Source organism: Micropterus salmoides, unplaced genomic scaffold (assembly GCF_014851395.1).
Source record: "Micropterus salmoides isolate LMB-PRFRI ecotype aquatic unplaced genomic scaffold, ASM1485139v1 Ms_hic_scaffold_4, whole genome shotgun sequence".
In the NCBI taxonomy this organism is placed as follows: domain Eukaryota; kingdom Metazoa; phylum Chordata; class Actinopteri; order Centrarchiformes; family Centrarchidae; genus Micropterus; species Micropterus salmoides.
The window spans coordinates 30,272,643-30,292,598 of record NW_024043372.1 but is presented as its reverse complement, the minus strand read 5'-3'; the positions used below and the strand labels follow the sequence as shown (position 1 = coordinate 30,292,598).

Sequence of the window (19,956 nt, the reverse complement as noted above, 5' to 3'; positions counted from 1 at the left end):
ATCATGCAGACATATACAACTTTTTTACATTTCTATAATATGTCATTGACTTACACCCTGATATACATATTTATATTTAATGTGTGTTATGTTCACTACATCCTGGTAGTACAGCCCATCAAACCAAAGACATAATTAATCATTATAAATTCATCTTATTTCTGTAAAATATTAGTCCAATAATGTATATAGATATAACACTCTAAATGATGACATTTTGCATAATGAGTACTTTTACTTATGATACTTTAAGAACATTTTGCTGGTAATACTTTAACTAGGGAAAGATTTAGAATGCATGACCAACAGATTAATTTTTTTTACAGGGTCAGTTAAGAAAATGTTCTCAAAACTTTCAATACTCTCAATCCTACAACACCGCTTGGTCAGTATCAACACATCTAGTCAAAACATGTTTAATGCATTAAATGTTTGGCAGATACACAGTAACCATACTGTTCCCTGGCCAGGCCTGAAATGACAGAACCATTGGAAGAGCACTGCTGCAGCGGAAGGACCAAATAAAAGACCTTCTTAACAATACCTTAGCCTTATCTCCCAACATTTAGTTCACATTTGTTTACAGTTAATATGCTACCTAAAGAGGGATTCTCATTCATTTATTCATTTAATTCTAGCTTAGAAACCATCAGCCAGATTTCTTGGCTATATAATCCATCCTTAAGGGTTTAAAGATAAGTGATGGTGATATCACAGGCACAGTTAGTAGAAGTAGATCTGATCAATTAGAAAGCTACAGACTCCTCTACCTCTTTATTTGTACCACCTCACCCCCTTTTTTCCTTCTTCTGCACTGTGCCACGACCTGCCAATAGCACAGAAACTTATTTCCCTCTCTCATTTCTTGTAGTATTCTCATCCCTATCACACTATTTTCATCTACGGAAGCCCTGAGCGGCAAGCGAGAAAAAATAAGTTCTGGTGATCCATTATCTAAGTCGGATCTAAATTGTTTTCTCTCCTGTGTGTATGACGTAATAAGAGGTGATAAAATAAAGGTTTTGTCAGGATAATCTTTAAAAAAATGTATCTGTGAAACAAGTGGAATTTACTACTTTTTCATCTGAGTGTCAAGTGTTTGTTGTTGTTATACTCATTTCGGCCACAACAGGCTGAAGTGTACCGATACCCCATGTTGGAGGACATGACAGTTATGTTACATAACTTGTTTACACACAATGTATCTACCTTGTGTTTAGAGCGCATGGAGAAATGAAAACTCGTTAAAAGTAAAAATTATCCTGGCAAAACTTTTTTTCACCTGACCAAATATATTATTTTCCCTGGCTAAACTTTCCCCACCTGTTTCACAGATGAAAAAAACTGTTGTAAAAAACATGTTAAGGATATAGAATATCCTAGCAAAACACAGGAGAGAAAACTATTTAGATTAGAAAATGCATTACAAGATTTTTTTTCACTTGCCTCTCAGGGCTTCTGTATTCATCAGCTACTTCTTTATTTCTTTCTTTATTAATTTATTTCTATTTTCTTAACAGCATCCATACTTTTCACTGCCACTAACAGTTGAACTGGAGTTTGCCTTCTTTCCTTAGAATGAATATATACATTTTTGGACTTTTGTTGAAGGTGAAGCATGAATTATTTAAACCTTTATAAATTAGAGTATCCCTAATCCTGAAACAATAAGGGAAGACAGACTTGGATAGTTTATAATCTTTTTTCAAGTTGGATCTTTTGTAGTTTTTTTTCATATTCTCATCAGAAAGACAGTTTTTACCCAGCAGGACATATTATTTAAATCTTTTCATCCATTTTAATTTAGACTCAATAAGACGTATTCTTCTTCCACTCTTCACGTCATTGCCTCATTAAGTTCATAAATACGTATCAGCAGATAAAATCACACTTCCAAACTTCATTCGTCTCTCACTTTTCTATATTTTGAGAGACCTCCAGTGAGCTTTGTGACGTTGTCCCATCAAGTGAACATGCTGTCTCTGCCAAATAGATGAACAACGCAAATGGTACAAGTTTCTGCCAATTTGCATGATGAGAAAATGATATGCTGGGCAATGGTCCTGGTGCTGATGAAAAGAAATATGGAAAATGGTTTCTATATTTAGTGTCCCCATGAGCATTCAGTAGGGGGTGGCTCTGGCTCAAAAATGTTGCTTTCAGTGAGCATTGGGATGAAACATTGGTTAGCTGTTTTTAAACGCCATCATTCGACAGGCATGGTAATCTACAGTTTCCAGAATCGCTTTCTTGTCTTTAAGTGACACCGAATCCAACAGCAGAGAGATCTCAGGGTGTAAAATGAAAAAAACAGGTGTATGAAGCACGATCAATTTGCATTTTTATGATGGATGTGGTTGGGGGGTATAATATGTGTCCGACACTAGGGTGTAGGGGCCAGGAGCTGAGGACTGAGTGGGCCCCTTTAGTACCATCAGATACTGATTACCACTCAGGCTATCATCAGTGCAATACAGTCTCCCATCACTGCCTGGTCCAGCCTTCTCCTCTACTCACACCAGGAGAGAGCCAAGCAGCCTGATTATAACCTATACAAGTACAGTGTGTGTGTGTATGTGTGTGTGTGTGCGCTGCATGTGTGTGTTTAGGCAGATTATAGTGTATACTCTGAAGGCATACTGCTGTAGCCTCCACCTCTGATTAACTCAGTGGGGTAAAATGACTGTGAGGGTTGCATGGGGTCTGGGATGAAGAGGGCTTGGAAAGGAAAATGATAGTGCAGAGAAGAAGTGGGGCTGGCTGGGGAGTGGGTGGACAATTTGATGAGATTGTCTACTTTTTGTGTGCATGCCTGTGAGTTGGACTATACTCTTTGTTTTACTGTATATTGCAATACTGCATATTGCTTAATTTTTTCATAGTATGTGTATTCGAATTCAAGTGCACATCATACAATATTGATGTTTATTTTAGTGTAAGCATTTTAGAAAAAGTACTTTTTGTTCTATTACGGTCTTTTTACACAGTCCGAGTATGATGGAGTGGCTCGAACTTTCTAAATATTTTCTGTTGCTCTGGCTGTGTAAAACCATCATTGCAGAACTTGGCATTTTCTATTACAGCTTGACAGCTTCCCTCTGAAGTTTGAAAACATCGCCTCATATTTTTCTCAAGCCCTTTAGTCCTCAGCCTCATAACCGGGCTCGGGAAAAGCCAAGGCAACAAGTTGAGCCTAATAGGCAATTAGCTTTTCAATAAACTCTACTCACTGTGATTACTGGACTACATTAGTCTGTGATTCTCAGTAAGAAATGGTTGCAAGCTAGATAATCATAGCCATGTTTGAAAGTAATTAAAGTTTTGGTGCAGTCAAAAGTATATTGCATGTCAAGTGCTTATATTTATAGTGTGTGCATTTGTACACAAATGCTCCAAGAAGCAAATTGAAGGCACGGAATTTAAGCTATTTTTTTGTTTGTTTACCACTAGACCAAGAACAGAGCATTTCTCCAGGGTGCTCAGTTCAGGTTCACTTCACACATTTCATGTTGCCTCTGCACAACACTCGCTGACATGGCCCTTCCTACTCTCATTTGGAAAGACTTCATAGTGCGTGCCGCTGCTTCTCAGTGTCCCTGGCCTCTCCTTGGCCCCCATCTCTTCCTGTTTCCTTGCATCAGCTCCATTTTTGTCTCTGAGTGCCTGAGAGAACTCCAGTCATTCACCCGCTCCAGCCTGAGCCAAGGGATCGATGAGCGGCCGGGCCTCTTACTGTAATCACTGACCCGTTCCCCAGCCACCATTTGGCCCCTGACCTCCTTTTCCTCAGCACAGAGCTTTACTTCTGCAGAGCCAGGTCCGAAAGGTCGTAATGATCCCATGTCACTTGGGTTACAGCCCCTGAGCCGACTCAAACTCCAAAAGTCGTGGCAGATTTTGCACCGATTATTATCCATTTCTCTGGCTTCATAACGTTACATAACTCCGCCAGTTTAGCAGAATATACACGGCAAGAATATACACGGTTAACAACGGCCAGGGTGTTGCCTTCATTTCGATTCCCTGATACAGGGTGCCTCCAAGGCCGACTGTTTGTGGCAGATTTAAAATTCATCCCTGACTGACCAGACGCTTTGTGTTGCCGAGGAGCCTCTTCCTCCGAGAGCCTCAAGTATCTAGGCTACATACCTGAGGGTGTTTATAAATCATAACTTAGGTAGTCCAGATAGCTGTCTCCATGGTAACCCTTGTGCATAGATTCTGCAGCACTGCATAGCATTGCATGGTTCTCAGCATCAAAATGCAACAATTATAACCACTTCCTTTACATCTGATGGTGCAAGGATGAGAATTTGACTGATGTTCAGGGTCAAGTAAATAAAGATGTATTTTTCACATTTGCATTCAACTTTTGTGTCACTGGAACTTGCTCTGTTTCTAGCTTGGCAATACAGCAGGCGAAGACCCCGTGGGGTAATGGTGTAGGGTGGCAGAATAAAAGATTCTAGCTAATTAGGGGTTAGCTAATTACAAGTAATATAGCAATAAGGCCATGGCTTTTACGGAGACAACACCACTAACGTTAAATAACAACATCGGTCGTGCTGTAATGTTTGAAGAACAGGTTTTGTGCATAATGTGGAAGGTTGATAGGATCGTTACTTACAATAACAGCACTCTCCCTGAGATGTTGAATACTTAATCTATCATCTGTGAGGCGTCTAGCCAGAATGATTTACTCCTCAGTGTCTGCTACTGCAGCTCCTCTACAGTGAGTGCTGATCGCAATCATGTCAAAACCTGCTGGCTTTAGAACATACATTTGTGACAGCATGTTGATACTCTTTATAGCACTCAAACTATTTCCATGTGCAGTGAATCATTAAACTACAGAGTCAAATGAAGGTCTCAGTTACCCACAGAAGTGCACAATCATATGTGAAAATCTTGTGTATCCTCATGTTTTTTGTATGTAAAATGATCAGCATTGCACATTATCTTGCACACATTTGCTTGCTGCTTGTTTCATATGACTTAATTCAGCCGAATCTTCAAACGGACTCAGAAATATGTGCTGAGAGAGGGCTGATTGAGTTAAAAGACTTTACTTATTGTAAAATCTGAAGGCAAAGTTTGATTCACCTCGAAAGACACAGATCGGCTCAGTGCTCTGCTGCTTTTTTTTTACTTGTTATTTCCCATATTGTTTTATTCTATTGTGTTATGTTCTAATGCTACAAACACTTAAGATGGCCAGCGGAATGTGGTCAAAAATGCAGTATTTGCTAATGCAAAAACAAACATTTGCTGCAGCTTCATATTTAAAGAACTTAACTGGTGCAACAAGTTGACTTCTATTATGAAGTAGTCACAAGAAATGCAACGCATTTCAATTAAATGTCTTTATCAATGTCTGTTATCTCAAAGTTATCTCATTACCCTTTTCATATACAGAAAGTATAAAATCAGATCAAGGTTGCTCACAGAATGATGGGAAAAGGCTTATTACTGCCCGACTTCTTAATTAAAATGACAAATAGTTTGTTTAGATGCTCCCAGAATTCTGTAACCTGTTGTATTAAACCGCACTTGCTGTCAGGCCTACCACCAGTAACCACAGGCGTCACCAAATAAACCAGAAATCTTAAGGATTACAACTTTAAGACAGTAAAAAATAATGTATTGCTAAGTTCTGATGTACTACAATGCATGGCACACTGAAATGGTAGCGCCTTTTTTTCTGAAATTATAAATGTTTGCGTGAAAGAGGAAGATTTTGGTTTCAGTCTCGTCACCAAGTGCATGAAGGGGACACTTTGTTTAGCTCCCATTAGCCAATGGGCTGCTGTGTCACTCAACATTAACGTCACCAGATAACCACCAGGCCCTAGCCCAAAGGTGAGTCAGAGTCAAAGCTGCCATTTGTTACTATGGTGCAAAGTCTCAGTCACTTCATTTTTCCCCCACTCATCTCCTTTATGCATTCCATCTATCTTCATCCAATACCTCTCACATTCATATGAATAAGTCATATAATTGCAAGCAGCAGACACTGTTCTTTGCTTTGCAGCACATGTGTTTTTAACATTTCTAACTTACAGTGCAGCGGGCAGCAAACACAATGGAAAGGAAATGCAGAGACTGGATGCAGAAATGGAAGGCTAAAACAAAGCCATTGTTTACTCTCTGAGGAGCCTAGCTTAGAGGTTGCATTAGGTGCTTTAAAAAGATTTTGTTTATTCCGGTGTATAGTCAGTAATAATAAATAATGAATTCATTGATTCCTTTCTTCAGGGGTCCTTTGCTTTGAAGCAGGTGGGCTTTGAAAACTTTGGCATCAGAGAGAATTTTGCCAGGTAGCTGCCTAATTACACTTCCAAGGTCTGGCTGTCTAATAGATTTTAGTTTTTAACTATCACAAAAGCTGCAGTCTGCCCTCTGAGGCACATACGTCCTTTTAAAAACCAGAGAAGGGATTAATACACTTTTGTTTGCCAAAGTAGTATTTTTAACTGAATCCATAACAACAAAAGTAGCGCAAAGTCAAGGTATTTTTACACCTTGTTATGAAGCATAAAGGGTGACATATTGTTACCTCTTGACCCAGCATATAAGTAAAGCTTAGATGTTCATAATTTATAGTGTTATGTTGAACATGTGGAGGGTCAGAAGCAGGTTGCACATGCAGGGTGATTCATGTTTAAACTCAGATCCAATGCTGAGTTTTATTGGGCAAGGAAACATTTGATCAATATCAGTATCAGTTGTTCTGAAATATTTATAGACTACAGGCTCTTGTCTCTGTACTCATTATTTTCTCTGGTCTGTCTCTCTTTCCATCAGCAATTTTCTGTTTCTCCATGATATCCAATAATATTTCACTCTAACAATTGCCAACTCATTGCCAATCATTCAAAAAGCAAATTAAAGAAAATTCATAGTATCGTCTCTGGATAATCAAGAGTTAGTTGTATGTTTGCTGGGCGTTGTAAGGGCGTCTCAATAAGTAATCACAAGGCTGCTCTTGAGAGGAGGGGGTCTTTATGAAACATCAACAATTAAATCTAATTGTATGTAACAATGTGTCAAAGCACATGCCCTCTAGAAGTAAAAGCAGGAGGACAGTTATGGGGGTTTTGCATAGATTACGTGTGATAATGAGGAGGCTGACGATCAAATGCAATGACTGTAATGTGACAATAATCTGATATAATTACATGTGGATGAGTCATTATTTGTGTGTTTGCTCATCTCTTAGATAGCGGTACTTGTGGGGCAAAAGAGACCGGCACGTTTAATGAGCTGGGAGACAAACAGAGTATCGCTGAGTGAATGAGAAGCTTTAGGAGGCTGGGGGCAAAGTGTTTGTAACCAGAGTACAGTACTGCACTGAAACATTGAAGTTGCAAAGGATTCATGCTTGTACAACATTTAAGATGAATATGCATCTGTGCAGGCACACACACACACACGCACACACACACACACACAGAGCACAGCATGCCGACTCGCAAGTAAATGAACCAGCAAATATCTCAGCATGCACACATCAATGTTAAGTGCCTCTCTTCAACAGGAAAAGTTAACTTACACCTCCTGGCAGTTGTAAAGAGACAGGAGCAGTGACTGCAGCATCTCTTGAGCAATGGCAGGAAAAAAAACACATTAAATGATGCGTTGCCGCATTTTACAATGGCGCCAGACATTCCATTAACGCTAACAAGCATTCTTGACTTTCTCTTGACATTGCCCAATTCTCTTGGCTGAGTCACGCTAATGTGAGTGATTGTGAGTGTACCGTACCAGTGTGGGTGTGTTTAATACGCCAGCAGTTAAGACTAGTAGTGTAAACAGGACGCCTAGCACCATCTGTTTCTTTATGATCCCTGGTTTGATTGTGTCTAACTTACTAGATCCTTTCGCTTCCTTCTTAATGGCAGCTCCCCAGAGACGACTCTTAAACTGAGGCCTTAGTTAAACCAAAGAAAAAGAACCACAGCCACTGTACTATAAAGGGCTTAAACTGTCTGTAATTATACCCAACCTGGCTTGTTGGTTCATCCGATAAGCTGCAAGGGCCACATGTGGTGAAGTATTTCAGTTAACATCATGAGAGGTTTGTGTGTCTAAACCGGCATTATTTAGAATTTGTGTGTTGAGACTCAACTCCAGCCGACTGCATTTCCTACTCCTTCTTGTATCTCTCTCCCCCTCATCATGTGTCTCTCATTCTTATTTCACTCACTGATCTCTTGGCTCTCCCCACCACCCTCTGTATAACCAAGAGTCTCCTTGTTTAATCTATCATTTAAGAGCATTAGTTAGAGAGGGGCCTATTGAGAAAAAAAGCACCCCGTCCGATCCTCTCTCTGGCAAGTGTGGTTTTTACTTGAGGCATAAAAGTCTGCTGTAATCTCTCACCCTGTCTGGAGGTGCTAGGTTAAGTAGGTTAGCAGTGATTTGGTATTTTAGAGTGCAGAAACAGGAGACATTAAAAGCCCTCACTAGTATGCTACATATTAAGATTGGATTCCTTTAGGGTGAGGCTTATTGTAGAAAACTATGGAGCAGGGGAAGAAAAGGTGGAAGTACTGTAGAACAGTGAAAGGGGAACTGCGTATCAGGGTGTTGCTGATGATCCTGTTGTTCTGTTCGAATTTCTCATATCAAATGGATTTGGAGCTTACAAGCTCTGATAGCTCTGTTGCTCATAATATGTGTGCGTGAGCATAGCTGTATATGTGAACGTGTGCTTGGGTGCCAGTGTGCACTTTTTATGTGTGTGTGCGCCTGAGTGCTTGTAGGTATTATCTGTATTTTCATCTCTAAGGGCCCTTAGTAGCTCATATGTCTCGACCATGACGGATGGGGCCCCAGTGGTTTTCCCAGCGTGCCGCCGATCCCGTCTCATCAACATGAAATGTTGATAGTGCGGCAATCGGGAAGTCGAAGGCTGTTTGGTTTGCACGCTCCTTACAGGCAGCTCTGCTCATTGATTTGTGCTTGGGTTTTTGAGGGTTTGGATTTCCTAACGATTCACCTGCGGTTCTTTTCCTCTTTGACCAGAAAGAGTGTACCCTTGGGATGTTACTGTATGCTATATCGGTCTATCTGTTTGGACTGCGTCTGCTGCAGTGAGGTTCAGACACTCCCGGACACTGTAAAATACAGGTCTGTTTACACAAAGTATAAGCCTGGTACCCCACAGAAAGCCAACAGGCACAATGGACATCAGCTTTTTACTTCTACTAAAAAGATCCAGGCTAGTGTTGCAAATACAGATAAAATGTCAGCAAGCTGAAAAAACTAATTTCAGAATGCATGATATTTTGGTATAAATGCAACAAAAAATATTCAATTACCAACTGTTTTTTTAGCTTTTTGTAAACTTTGAGGTCTTCAGCAATCACACGAATTTGAGAGGCTTGAACTGAGAAGTGTGACTACATTTCATTAAAGGCGCCTGATGTGGTATAATAATGAAATATATGACGTCAAAGTTGAAAGAGGAATGAGGTATCTGGAAGAAAGGACTCTGATTGACACAACCGCATGAGCTGTCTGATAATTGCATCTGACTCCTTCAACAAACACAAAGAAGAAGAGGTGTCGAGTGGGAGGATAATGGTAGAGGACATCAAAGCATTAGTGGCAGCTCTGTAACTTTGTATACAGAGTGCTTTGCTATCGCTGTTATCAGTGCATTGTGTCGCTCACACAATCCGCGCCCATTTACAGCCAATCATACTGTAAGTAATGCTCTGATTTTAGGTGACCGTGGATTATTGACTTCAAGGTAATAGTGGAATACTTTTCTTTATCATCCATGAAGTAATCATCCTGTAGCACACAATAGCCAAATAGCCCCTTTTAGTTGACATGACCTCTGTCTGAGACCAAAGAGTTTTCGGGGTTTTTTCTTTGTGCTATTAGCTGAGCAAAAAGGAGTCTGATATAAGTCTGTCTGGCTTTGTAATGGCTTGCCACCAGAGGGACATGGGTTAGTTCATTGGAAATCTTAAACAAAGCACAAGGTCTTTTGGCCCTGTCTGATTTGGGAGTGGGGAGAGCGGGATTGGCTATTATCTCGTGGGGCTGCCGCTGAGGAGCATTGGGAGGCTGCAGCCAGACCCCAGGTGCACTGTTGTACACAGAGGAAATTGAGCAAACAGGAGATAAGTGAGATGGAGGGCTATCTCTCTCTGTAGGGCTGCGTCACGGAACCATCCCTCACTATTAGGTTCCCACTCTCTGCTCCTCGCCTCTGCTCTCCTCTGCTATCTTAAACATGTGGCCAAACATCAGACGAGACTGTATTTGGTGCTGAAAGGGTTTCTTGGTAGGCTGGTCTGTTTTGATTCCGTCCTCTATACATCCTCAAAATGTATTATCGTGAGCCATCAACCTAATCAAAAGCTAGCAATTGCTATTACACTGTGCGGTGTATACTATACATGACATTAACATGGGTAAAGGTGGGAGGCAGCGACAGAAACAGTAGGGCAGGCATTTACAGTCTATGCAGCAGCTTGTGCTGGAAAACCCTGAGGCCAGTGAATAAATAGACAAGGCTCAGACAATGCTTGTGTTGGCAGTGCAGAAATGTAGCAGACAGGAGAGTCAGAGTGCATGACAAGTCACATTATGGTGGTCCACCGCTGTCTAGCCTGGCATGTAAATGAACTGAACATTATTAGAATCAACGCATACATAAACATGCACAGCATCCATGTCAGCTGTACCTCCACCCACCCGGAGGAGATGGCAGCGACAGGGACACGCGATGAGGGGTGGCCTGTGGTGGTCCTCACAGCAGCTCACAAGCCTGCTGGAACAGAACAGAAGTGGCAGGCTCCAGATGTGGAAGGGCCTGGGAGCCTGGAGCGCACAACGTCTCCACCCATCAGAACGTACCCCACAGAGTGGGTGGAAAGATGAAGGGGAGGGGGTGGTTGCTGCTAGCATTAATACATCACTTGGATGGAAAAGAAGGGAGATGGGTGCATGCCCCAGAACGTATTGTGTCCTCATTGTGGGAGGAAAAAGATGAGAAATGTGGGGGCAGTTAATGATGTTTTATCTGTGTTGTACACTTGAGAGCACAGACGTGGTTGTGGGTTTTTTTGTGTGTGTGTGTGGCAGTGCAAAAAACAGAGACACTGATGAGATGATAGTTGTGAAGAAAAGTAAGAGTTTGAGTCTTTGAGAGTTTTATCTCAATAATAAATAAAATTATCTTTGTAGCCGAACGGTTACAGCGCATGGCGTATAACTGCAATGTCACTGTTTTGAGTCCGGCTTGCAACCCCCTACCCCCATTTTTACTATCTGCCTCTTTACTCACTCTAAGAGTACCACCCCCCCCAAAAAAAATAAAAAAATAAATGAAAACTCTACCTAATGAAGGAACGTCTTGCGCAAGGACAGAGGATAAAAATGTCACCACATTGCATCATATTGGTGGCCAGCCAACCTTTACATTTGTCCCAGTGATTAAAAGCTTTCACTGCTAGCTATCTATTTTCTGTCTTTGCCAGACTCTGTTCTGCTAGCCTCTTTGAAATAATTATAATGAAATAAATTTTAAAAGACAATACTGTGTAAATGAAGAAGATGGAATTGTGAGCACATGCTTGTGTTCAGCCCCATGCATGTACACAGCCCTGGAGAGAATCTTGTTCTAACCCCCCTATTCAGCTGTCTCTTAAATACACAGAGCAAGTAATGGTATGTTATATGCTCAATACTTATCATTACCTCACAGACAGTGGACAGTTGTGCTTTTCCTTTCATGGCAGCCATGTCAAATTGTCTCACTTGTGAGTGGGTGACATTATAATGAAAACACTGGGGAGGTGGACAAGTGGGACGCCACTCTGTTGGCACTGACATGTGTAGTGTGATAAAAGACTTGTAATATTCTCATTACAGTGATCACGTGTGTGGATGCCATATCCACATGCCAGACCATGTCAGTATTTCTTTACGTTAATGTTTTTCCCTCTTCGGGATTTTTTTTTTCTTTTTTTTTTTATTTCCAACCCTGCAGCAAGTACAATCATGGTCTTACATCACACATCACTGCAGTCCTGGCCTTTGACCCACATAGCTTCACGCTATCCCAAGGAAAACATCTGCAGCACAAGTAGGGGAAAAAGGGCGAATCAGCAACCCACAGCTCTCTCTTCCTGCACTTTCTTCCCTATTTCCTACTTGTCTCGCTGTCCCTTTGTCTCTGTCTGTCTGTACCACAGCACTGGAAGGATTTATTAGCTCCTGGAAGTTGTTATGCCCACAGTATACTGAATCAATCTTCATTAGTCATTGGTCAACGTGGGTTCAGGCAATGGAAAATAGAGGCTCCTGTCAGAGGCAAAGATATCTAGGGCCGGTCGTTTCGATTCTCAGAGGAACTGACCTTTGCTATAGTCAGTAGGGCTTGTGGTGTGATTGAGGAACCACTTGTGCCTGGTTTATTGAGTGCTTCTTGCTAAATCTTTGGGATGATTGTTCAGATGCTTTCTTTTTCCAAAAATCACAATTAGATGCAATTGCATTTTGCAGCGTCTTCTGTATTGATGATAAGATCCAGTTACATTCTTGTGTGTAAATGATTGATGATCAGTATTATTCAGAGCATTCTCTATTCATGAGAGAGATACAGGAGGGAATTACAGCTGTACTGATAATTCCTGATGAATCCTTGAACTAAGGTGAGCGTGACTGAACATACACGTGTAAGACTTTGTCTCTATGTCCTTGTATCTTATCTAGGAGGTCTGCGGTTGTGCAAGTCACGCTAATCTATTTTTTCATGCTGAATTTATGTTTGTTTGATTCTTCTACTTCTGCAAGAATGGCAACCCACCTTCTACAAAAGCCTTAGCAGCTTATCCCTCATTACGTTTGTGTGTGTGTGTGTGTGTAATGAGGGAGATTACATTAAAGCTCATCTAAAGCACAAATGTACGCTCTCACTGAGTGTAGACATGTCACCATCTAAAGCCAATCAGCTCTGTGAGTTACCTTGTGACAGGCAAATAAGTAGAGCTATACAGTTTATTAATTCACCTTTTATTGTAAGCAGACATCCAGCTGGTCCTGCAGATGGGACAGTTTTGCCCCTGTGTGTGTGTGTTTAGGTGTGCATATGACACATAAAGACAGAGTAAGGTGGAGAATAAAGGCGTCTAAAGCAGCCAATCTCTTTTCACTGGAGATTTTCTCCTATCCTAATATTAATGTTCCTATCTTATAAATTGTTATTGAATCAAAAAGAGCAAGTTAAAGGCTGGGAGTCTGAGAGAAACAGCAGATAAAGAAGCTGTTGACTGAGGAGGTTATTTTCTTTTCATTTAGTCCTGAGTGGTGATTTTGCGGCTCCGATCGATGCTGGGTAATAAATAAATAAAACAAACATAATGTGAATCTGTTTCTTTTGGATTAGCAAACATTAGAACGAGGCCTGGCCATATCTTAATGTTAGGAGAGAGAGAAAACAATATGTGAACTTTCTACTCATAATGGGGGGTTTATTACAGTAAACAAAGCACTCCCTGGTTTCCTGTCTGCTAATGCCGGTATTTTGTAAGGTGTCACTGGCAGTCTGCAGCGGTTTTCCCGGACAAATACACAGTGCGGTTTAATGCTGGTGTGAATGCAAAAAACACACTCCCTGGGAGAGCATTTGTTCATGAATACTATTTACTGACATTATGATCCCTCAGCACTTGCATGCGGCTTGCTGAAAATGTGTGAGAAGGGAGGAAAACTTGATTTTCATCTCATGCTCCACACTCCACACTTGTCTGTCGCTCTTTTTTTCTTAACCAAGCCAACAGTCCAATTATAGAGAGTGGAAAGTAGTGAGGAGTAGCAGAGTGGCGAGTATCGGAATACAATTTATGAATCATTAAGAGAGAGGGGGGGATTAATATTTCATATCCCTTAGACCACCAATAAGTGTTGGAGTGGATTCAGTAAATAGTGGTGTGTACACTCACACACACGTGTGCATGCACCGCAATGCCAGCCTCGATGGCATTTATGCAGCACTGGATAAATTCATGCACAACCGCACCCTGCACCATAAGGTAAATACACATATGCTTAGCCCCGCACACACACACATATACAATAAACACACGCTAAAATCCCTCTGGAGGAATTTTAATTGCTGTCTGTGGGGGTGACACAGTGGGGAATCGGTAATCTACCCCCCAGCGCAGGCTTCGTCACCCTCACCCTAAGCCTCCTTCCCTCATTGGCTTCTACTCCAAGATGCTCACTCTTCTCTCCCCTCCACCCTTGAGCATAATTACTCCTCTATCTACAGACAGAGTATTGCTTTCCTCTAACTAAAGAGCAGCAGGCTCCTGCTTCCTCCTATCACTCTAGACCTTAGCTGGGTCGCCTCTCCTAATCGCCCACTAAAAGCCTGGAACTATATCAAAGGGGATGTGAGCGCTCACTTGTGTGTGACTGTGGAGGTGTATGTGTTTGTAGGAGCATTCGCGGGTGAGCCGCGCGCTCATTTGCGTACGGGTGTGTGTGCGCGTATGCACACTTTTTCCCCCCTCACACACTGGGTATTGTGTGTTAGATCAAAGCCATAAACCCCTCTGGGCTTGACACACTCTAGCAAGGCTGCTGCAGCGTCAAAGCCGAGCCGCAGTAATTCTGCTGATACTGTATGCTGCTATTAAAAAAAAAAATAAAAAGTTGAGTGGAGGAGTGAGCTTTTTTTTTGCACAACTGGGGACCACAGAATTCTCTCATTGTTCTGCGGAGGTGGAGTGTGTGTGTGTGTGTGTGTGTGTGTGCGCGCGTACACACACACACGCGCGCACACGCGTGTGTGTATATAACAGGATAGGAGAGATAGCGGGGGCGGATGGGGAGAAGAAAGTGATATGTGTTCAGTTATAGATCTCACCTCTCATGCTCCTTTCCTGAAACATTCCCCTGGGTAGTGAGGACGTCAGGATTTCTAGAGAGGCTGGATAGCCCGGATCACTGTTCAGAAAGAGCTTTGTTGACGGCCAACGATAAGCCCCTGCCATCGCATAAAAAAAATAAATAAATAAATAACCAACCCGGAACAGCTACAGCATATATGCTCAGCGGGGAATACAATAGCTGTGCTGTGAATGTACAACAAGGGCCCCAGATGTATTTAGATTTCACAGGGTAAGTGTGAATGTGTTTTTTTTTGCTTTGTGTTTTCAGCTGTTTTCTATCCTTTACAGAGAATAGCAAGTACTGAAAGGGGTGAGATGACACAATGATTGTTGGGTGCCGAGCTGCTGCTGGGGAAAGGCTCGGGCATTTCAGGAGAGCCTACCAAATTAATATTCTCTCCGTTCTTGGCAACTCCACTCATCTTGGCCAGTGGTTGAGGGTCTTGGAACAAAGTGGTGCTTAGAGCTGTGGACATCAAGGTGGCATTGTGGGTGTCATATTTGAGGAGTTAAGGGCATCCTTCTGTTTTGGTCTCCTATCTCAAAGAGCTGGTAGTGGCGGGAGACAGGAGAGATGGCTAAATCAGGAGATGGGGTCTTTTAAGGTCTTATAAGCCTGCCTCTCTCTTTCTGCTGCTCCCTCATTCGTTTTGCCTCCACCCTTTGTTCCTTACCCATAGGAGAGCTGGGGCTTTGCAATAACGAACAAGAAATTTTGGCAGGGGTCTCTGTGGGAGGACAGATATAGAAAGAGGGACGCCTCTCTAATCAATCTCTCGATCTCTCTTCTTCGCTTTTCTTTCTTAACACTCCCCTGACTTTAGCATGTGAACCTGATGAATAATGGAGTGAACCATGACCTTTGCAATGAAGGTTCAGGCCCGCTCTGGCATCCTTCTGATCTGATGAAAGCTTTTGATCCAACCCACACCAAAGCGCTAAGAGACCCAGAGAGGTAAAAAGCTCCTGATAGACTATACTGTACGCAATTTGCCACTCTGATCCCTGAGATGACAATGTTTACCTCAAAGGGAATCCACAAAAAGCTGAAATCTTAGCTACTATTACGGGAAAAGGGGAAAAACAAACATCCACAAAGAAGTTCTAGCTTGAGCTGCCACTGCAACATGATGCCTCATAATCTAACTTGGAACAAAGTTAGTTTGTTTCCTGCGCCTCTGAATGGTTGGCACAGAGCTAATTTAACAGCCTTGCACATCTAAGAGAGGTGTTATAGCAGCATAGTGTGAACATAAACTAAAATATCACACTTGTGTCTTTTTCTTTTAGCATCCTAAGCCATATGCTTTTGTTCACATGTGTCAAAGTCTCTTTTAGGATGGATAATAGAATGACAAATAAATCCACAGTGTTAAAATAAACAAAAGTGATTTGCCGATGATTTAAAGTATTAGCTCAACTCAATCAATGTGCATTGCACATTGAAAAACTGACCTCTGAGTCAAAGCTTTCTCTGACTTTGCCCTGGGGAGTCCCCTCACAGGGTAATCTTAAATAACATGCTCACACTTCAGCGAAAGGAAGAGGTGGAGGAAAAGTGCAAGACTAAATGTGATATGAGGGAATGCAAAAAAGGGCACAACTGTCTCAGAAGGCCCGAGTGGTGAGATGATATTCTGATTAAAACAAGATGTAGAGTCTGAAAAACACTGATCACACAGAACACTCCTCACCTCAGCCACAGGGTCCCAAGATGTGGGAGATATTAAAAAATCATTAAGAGTCGATCCCCTCAGTTATGTCAGCACTGGGGAAAGCGAAGGTGTGAGAGTGGGGAGAGAGAGTAGCGATGGATGGAGAGAAGTCTTTCAGTGTTCCTGCCAAGCGGGGCGTGAAGTAAGGTCAGGAGAGCCGCATGCGAGAGTGCAGTGAAGAGGAGAGGTGAGCAGTCCCTCATTCAAAGACAGGATAGAAGGAAAAGCTCCATCGCTTTAAGAGAAAAACTCACTGATCCTAGACTGATTCTCATAACACAGGAGCTGGAACAAGTTCAGAACAATACAAAATAATTTTTAGGCCTAATGACAGGGTCAAAATAATAGATTATCCAGGAGTTCGGCTTCACATTTTCCAATACATGTTTTCTCCAGAAAAAAAAGCTTCCATGCTGATATGTGTTGACAGGTGGTCCAGCCTGCATTTTGCTGCATGTTGTCTGACAACAGCTGATGTTGAAGCAGTAGTGGCTGGGGTACTGTTTGCGCTCCCAGATTGTTAGAGATGTTATCAACCTTGGAAAGGGACTGATGACTCATTTTGGTGCAGATGGGTTCATATTCTCTCCCACTCTCCTTTCCTTATAAAACACAAAGGGGGAAGTAAAAGAGAGACAGTGAGATACCACCTGTGTTACTCTTCTTCCAAAATTGTATTGAATAATCAGCTGAAGTGAAACAAGTCAGAGAGGTGGTAATTTGACAGCTGGAGAGAGTGCAGACAAACCATGCTGAGAAACAACAAAGAAACATTGTGGGGGAGAAAGAGTTAAAGGTGTGTTTATTAAACAACATTTCTACAGTGAATGTTCCTGTTTAAAATGCTTTTTTCAGGAGAATTCTGGACTCTTTCTCAGAAATGCAACTTATTTAATGGTGTGTATTATGCTCATACACACATGCGTACATCCACAACACCATTCACAAATGGGATCAAAGGTCTGATGGAGTTGAACAGAGTGACCATAAGTGTTGGTGACCCTGAGTAAATGACTGACAATTTGCTAGTGGTGTTGTTGTTGCTGCTGCTGAGCCCTGTGAGCTGTATGGTCATGTTTAACTGCAGGAAAATGGAGAGAGCAAATGGATTTTTAGCAGAAAGGATAGCTCTCACATCTCCACCACACTACGCACAGCTGAATCCACCGGCTGCTGAACATTACTCTATGAAGGCGCCCATTGCTATCGAAACATGTCACTTGTAATTTTAGTTGCAGGTGCATGTACACTAGATATGTGTGCAGTGACATTCAGGCACACAACCACACATGGTCGTTCAGCTCGTCCAAACTGGGATTGCAGTGCAAAGTGTGATGATTGCACGAGGTCAAATGTGCAGCACAGCGAAGACACACTTTTGTTGAGACCTTCAGAAAAATGTCAATTTGGGAAACTAATTGACACTAATTGATTTTGTTAGGTTTAGCTTTGTTGTTCAGTTTGAAGTAAAGACTTTCTTCAGAGTGAATGTTTGATTTATAAACCAATAATTCTTCTGGGCTGCCTGCAACTCCCTTCTTTCTGAAGAAGAATCACACATTTTATGTAGAATGATGGATTCAAAAACTTTTTTACATGTTAGTGACAAATTCTGCAGCCCTTGCCTTATTATGCTGTACTCAACACTATGCGCCATATGCTGTCACTTGATTCCTGGTTAGTCCATCCACTCCTCGAGTTAAGATCCTAGAGAGACAATTTGTGCAGTCCATTAAAGGCTGATGAATTGGATTTAGACCAGCGGACTGGTGTGGGTCTAAGCACACAAGCTGACAGCCCCTACTCCCCACACGCTTTTGCAACGCTGCGAATTGTGTTTGGCTCGGTGTTGCCGCTTGTCTCAAACACACATACAATAACTCATTAACGTGGTGCAGAGCTCACGGCTGTATTCACAACAGAAGCGCAATAGAAAATTGGCTGTCGATCAACTGGCATCTATTCTATGCTGTACACAGGGAGCGTGCTGTTCTTTAAAGAGGCAAAAGGCACTTTAATCTCATCAATGTGGTACTGAATGACGGGGTCTCAAGGAAACATGTCCACAGACGACAAAACTTGTGTTGTGTTGCTACTATGATCTTGTACATATAGTGAACAGCTTTTATTCTAAGTTGAGGAACGAGGAAGAGCTTGGTACGTTGCTGCTTTTGATATATCAGTATTACATGCTGCTCTAAGTTTTAGTATACCAAGTGATATGTGGAAAATATTGAGGGAAGATAATATGTGCATTCTTAATTGTCATATTGAGGCTTGAGTCACGTCAACAGTCCTTCATATTAAAGAAAAAACATGGCTGAACAATTATAAATAACTAAATAATTTAACGTCATACCCTGCTGGGTGGTTTACCACAAAAATCACACATCCACACATAGTGTCGTGCTATTGCTCATGTCCTGAGCCAACGTTAAGACGTGCTATGTTTTAACACCCTGCACTAATCCAAATCGTGTGGTGGTAATTTATTAATAAGGCTAAGTTCTTGATGTTAAAATTCAGATCTGAAATTTATGATACCCTTATAAAGCGCTAGATGCTAATGAATTGGACATGCATGATGAATGCTGAGTAAATTCCCCCCTGGCTCTTAAAACTGCAGTCCAGCTTGTCTCTCATTTAAAACAGAGTGAACAGTAGTTACACATAATCAAATACTGAGGGTGTGTTTGATACTGCTGCCATTAGTGGTGTTGTAAGCCAAAGGAAAAACAGTTCATGCGTTTTTCTACACAGTCTGATGAATAAGTATTAATTACAAACAGCTAGAATGAATTCCTGTTTTTAACCGTTTTCATAAATATTTCTACTCTGGTTCATTGAAACATTTCCCATCAGCTTGACCCTTGTTTTAGTCATTACAACTCAAACTGTCTGAATATTGCTCTGATTGTGGGGCTATTGAAAGCAGGCACTTAAATCTTTGTTTCAGGACTAAGTAGCTAATCCCTCAATCACCAAGGCACAACCATTCAATTTCAAGTGTACCTGCTTTCCAAAGTGCCTCTCACATAAATGACGAATGTGAGACATGCAAGAGTGTATAATTTATCCACTGTACTGTAGGTAAATATATGCAGTCATGTGTGCGCGCACTAAAAAATGTGATAAATGTAAAAGAGGGGAAGCAGTAAGTTCAGAATCAGAAATAAATGTACGTTTTAGATGAGCCAAATCAAGGTTTTATTATTTGTCATTCTACAATAGGACCGCACTGTGAAATGCGAAAGGTTGGATTGATACTATCAAACCTGCAAGCTTGATGCAATCACCCAGGAAGTGTCTGTAGCACTCTA

General features: G+C 41.6%; 1 protein-coding gene across 8 annotated transcripts in view; it reads right to left on the bottom strand.

Moving 5' to 3' along the window:
* Positions 1–19,956, bottom strand: part of LOC119886526 (chemokine-like protein TAFA-1) — a 131,216-nt gene that overhangs the window by 89,858 nt on the left and 21,402 nt on the right. For 6 of the 8 annotated variants that reach the window (XR_005441500.1, XR_005441499.1, XR_005441501.1 and 3 more), the window contains exon 3: positions 14,897–15,016. The exons of the other annotated variants lie outside the window; for them this stretch is intronic. Coding sequence is in view for 3 of the 6 variants with exons in the window: in XM_038697322.1 (XP_038553250.1) it covers positions 14,897–15,016 (120 nt within the window). In the remaining 3 variants the exon portion in view is untranslated. The remainder of the gene's footprint in view (positions 1–14,896; positions 15,017–19,956) is intronic. 8 annotated transcript variants of the gene reach the window in all.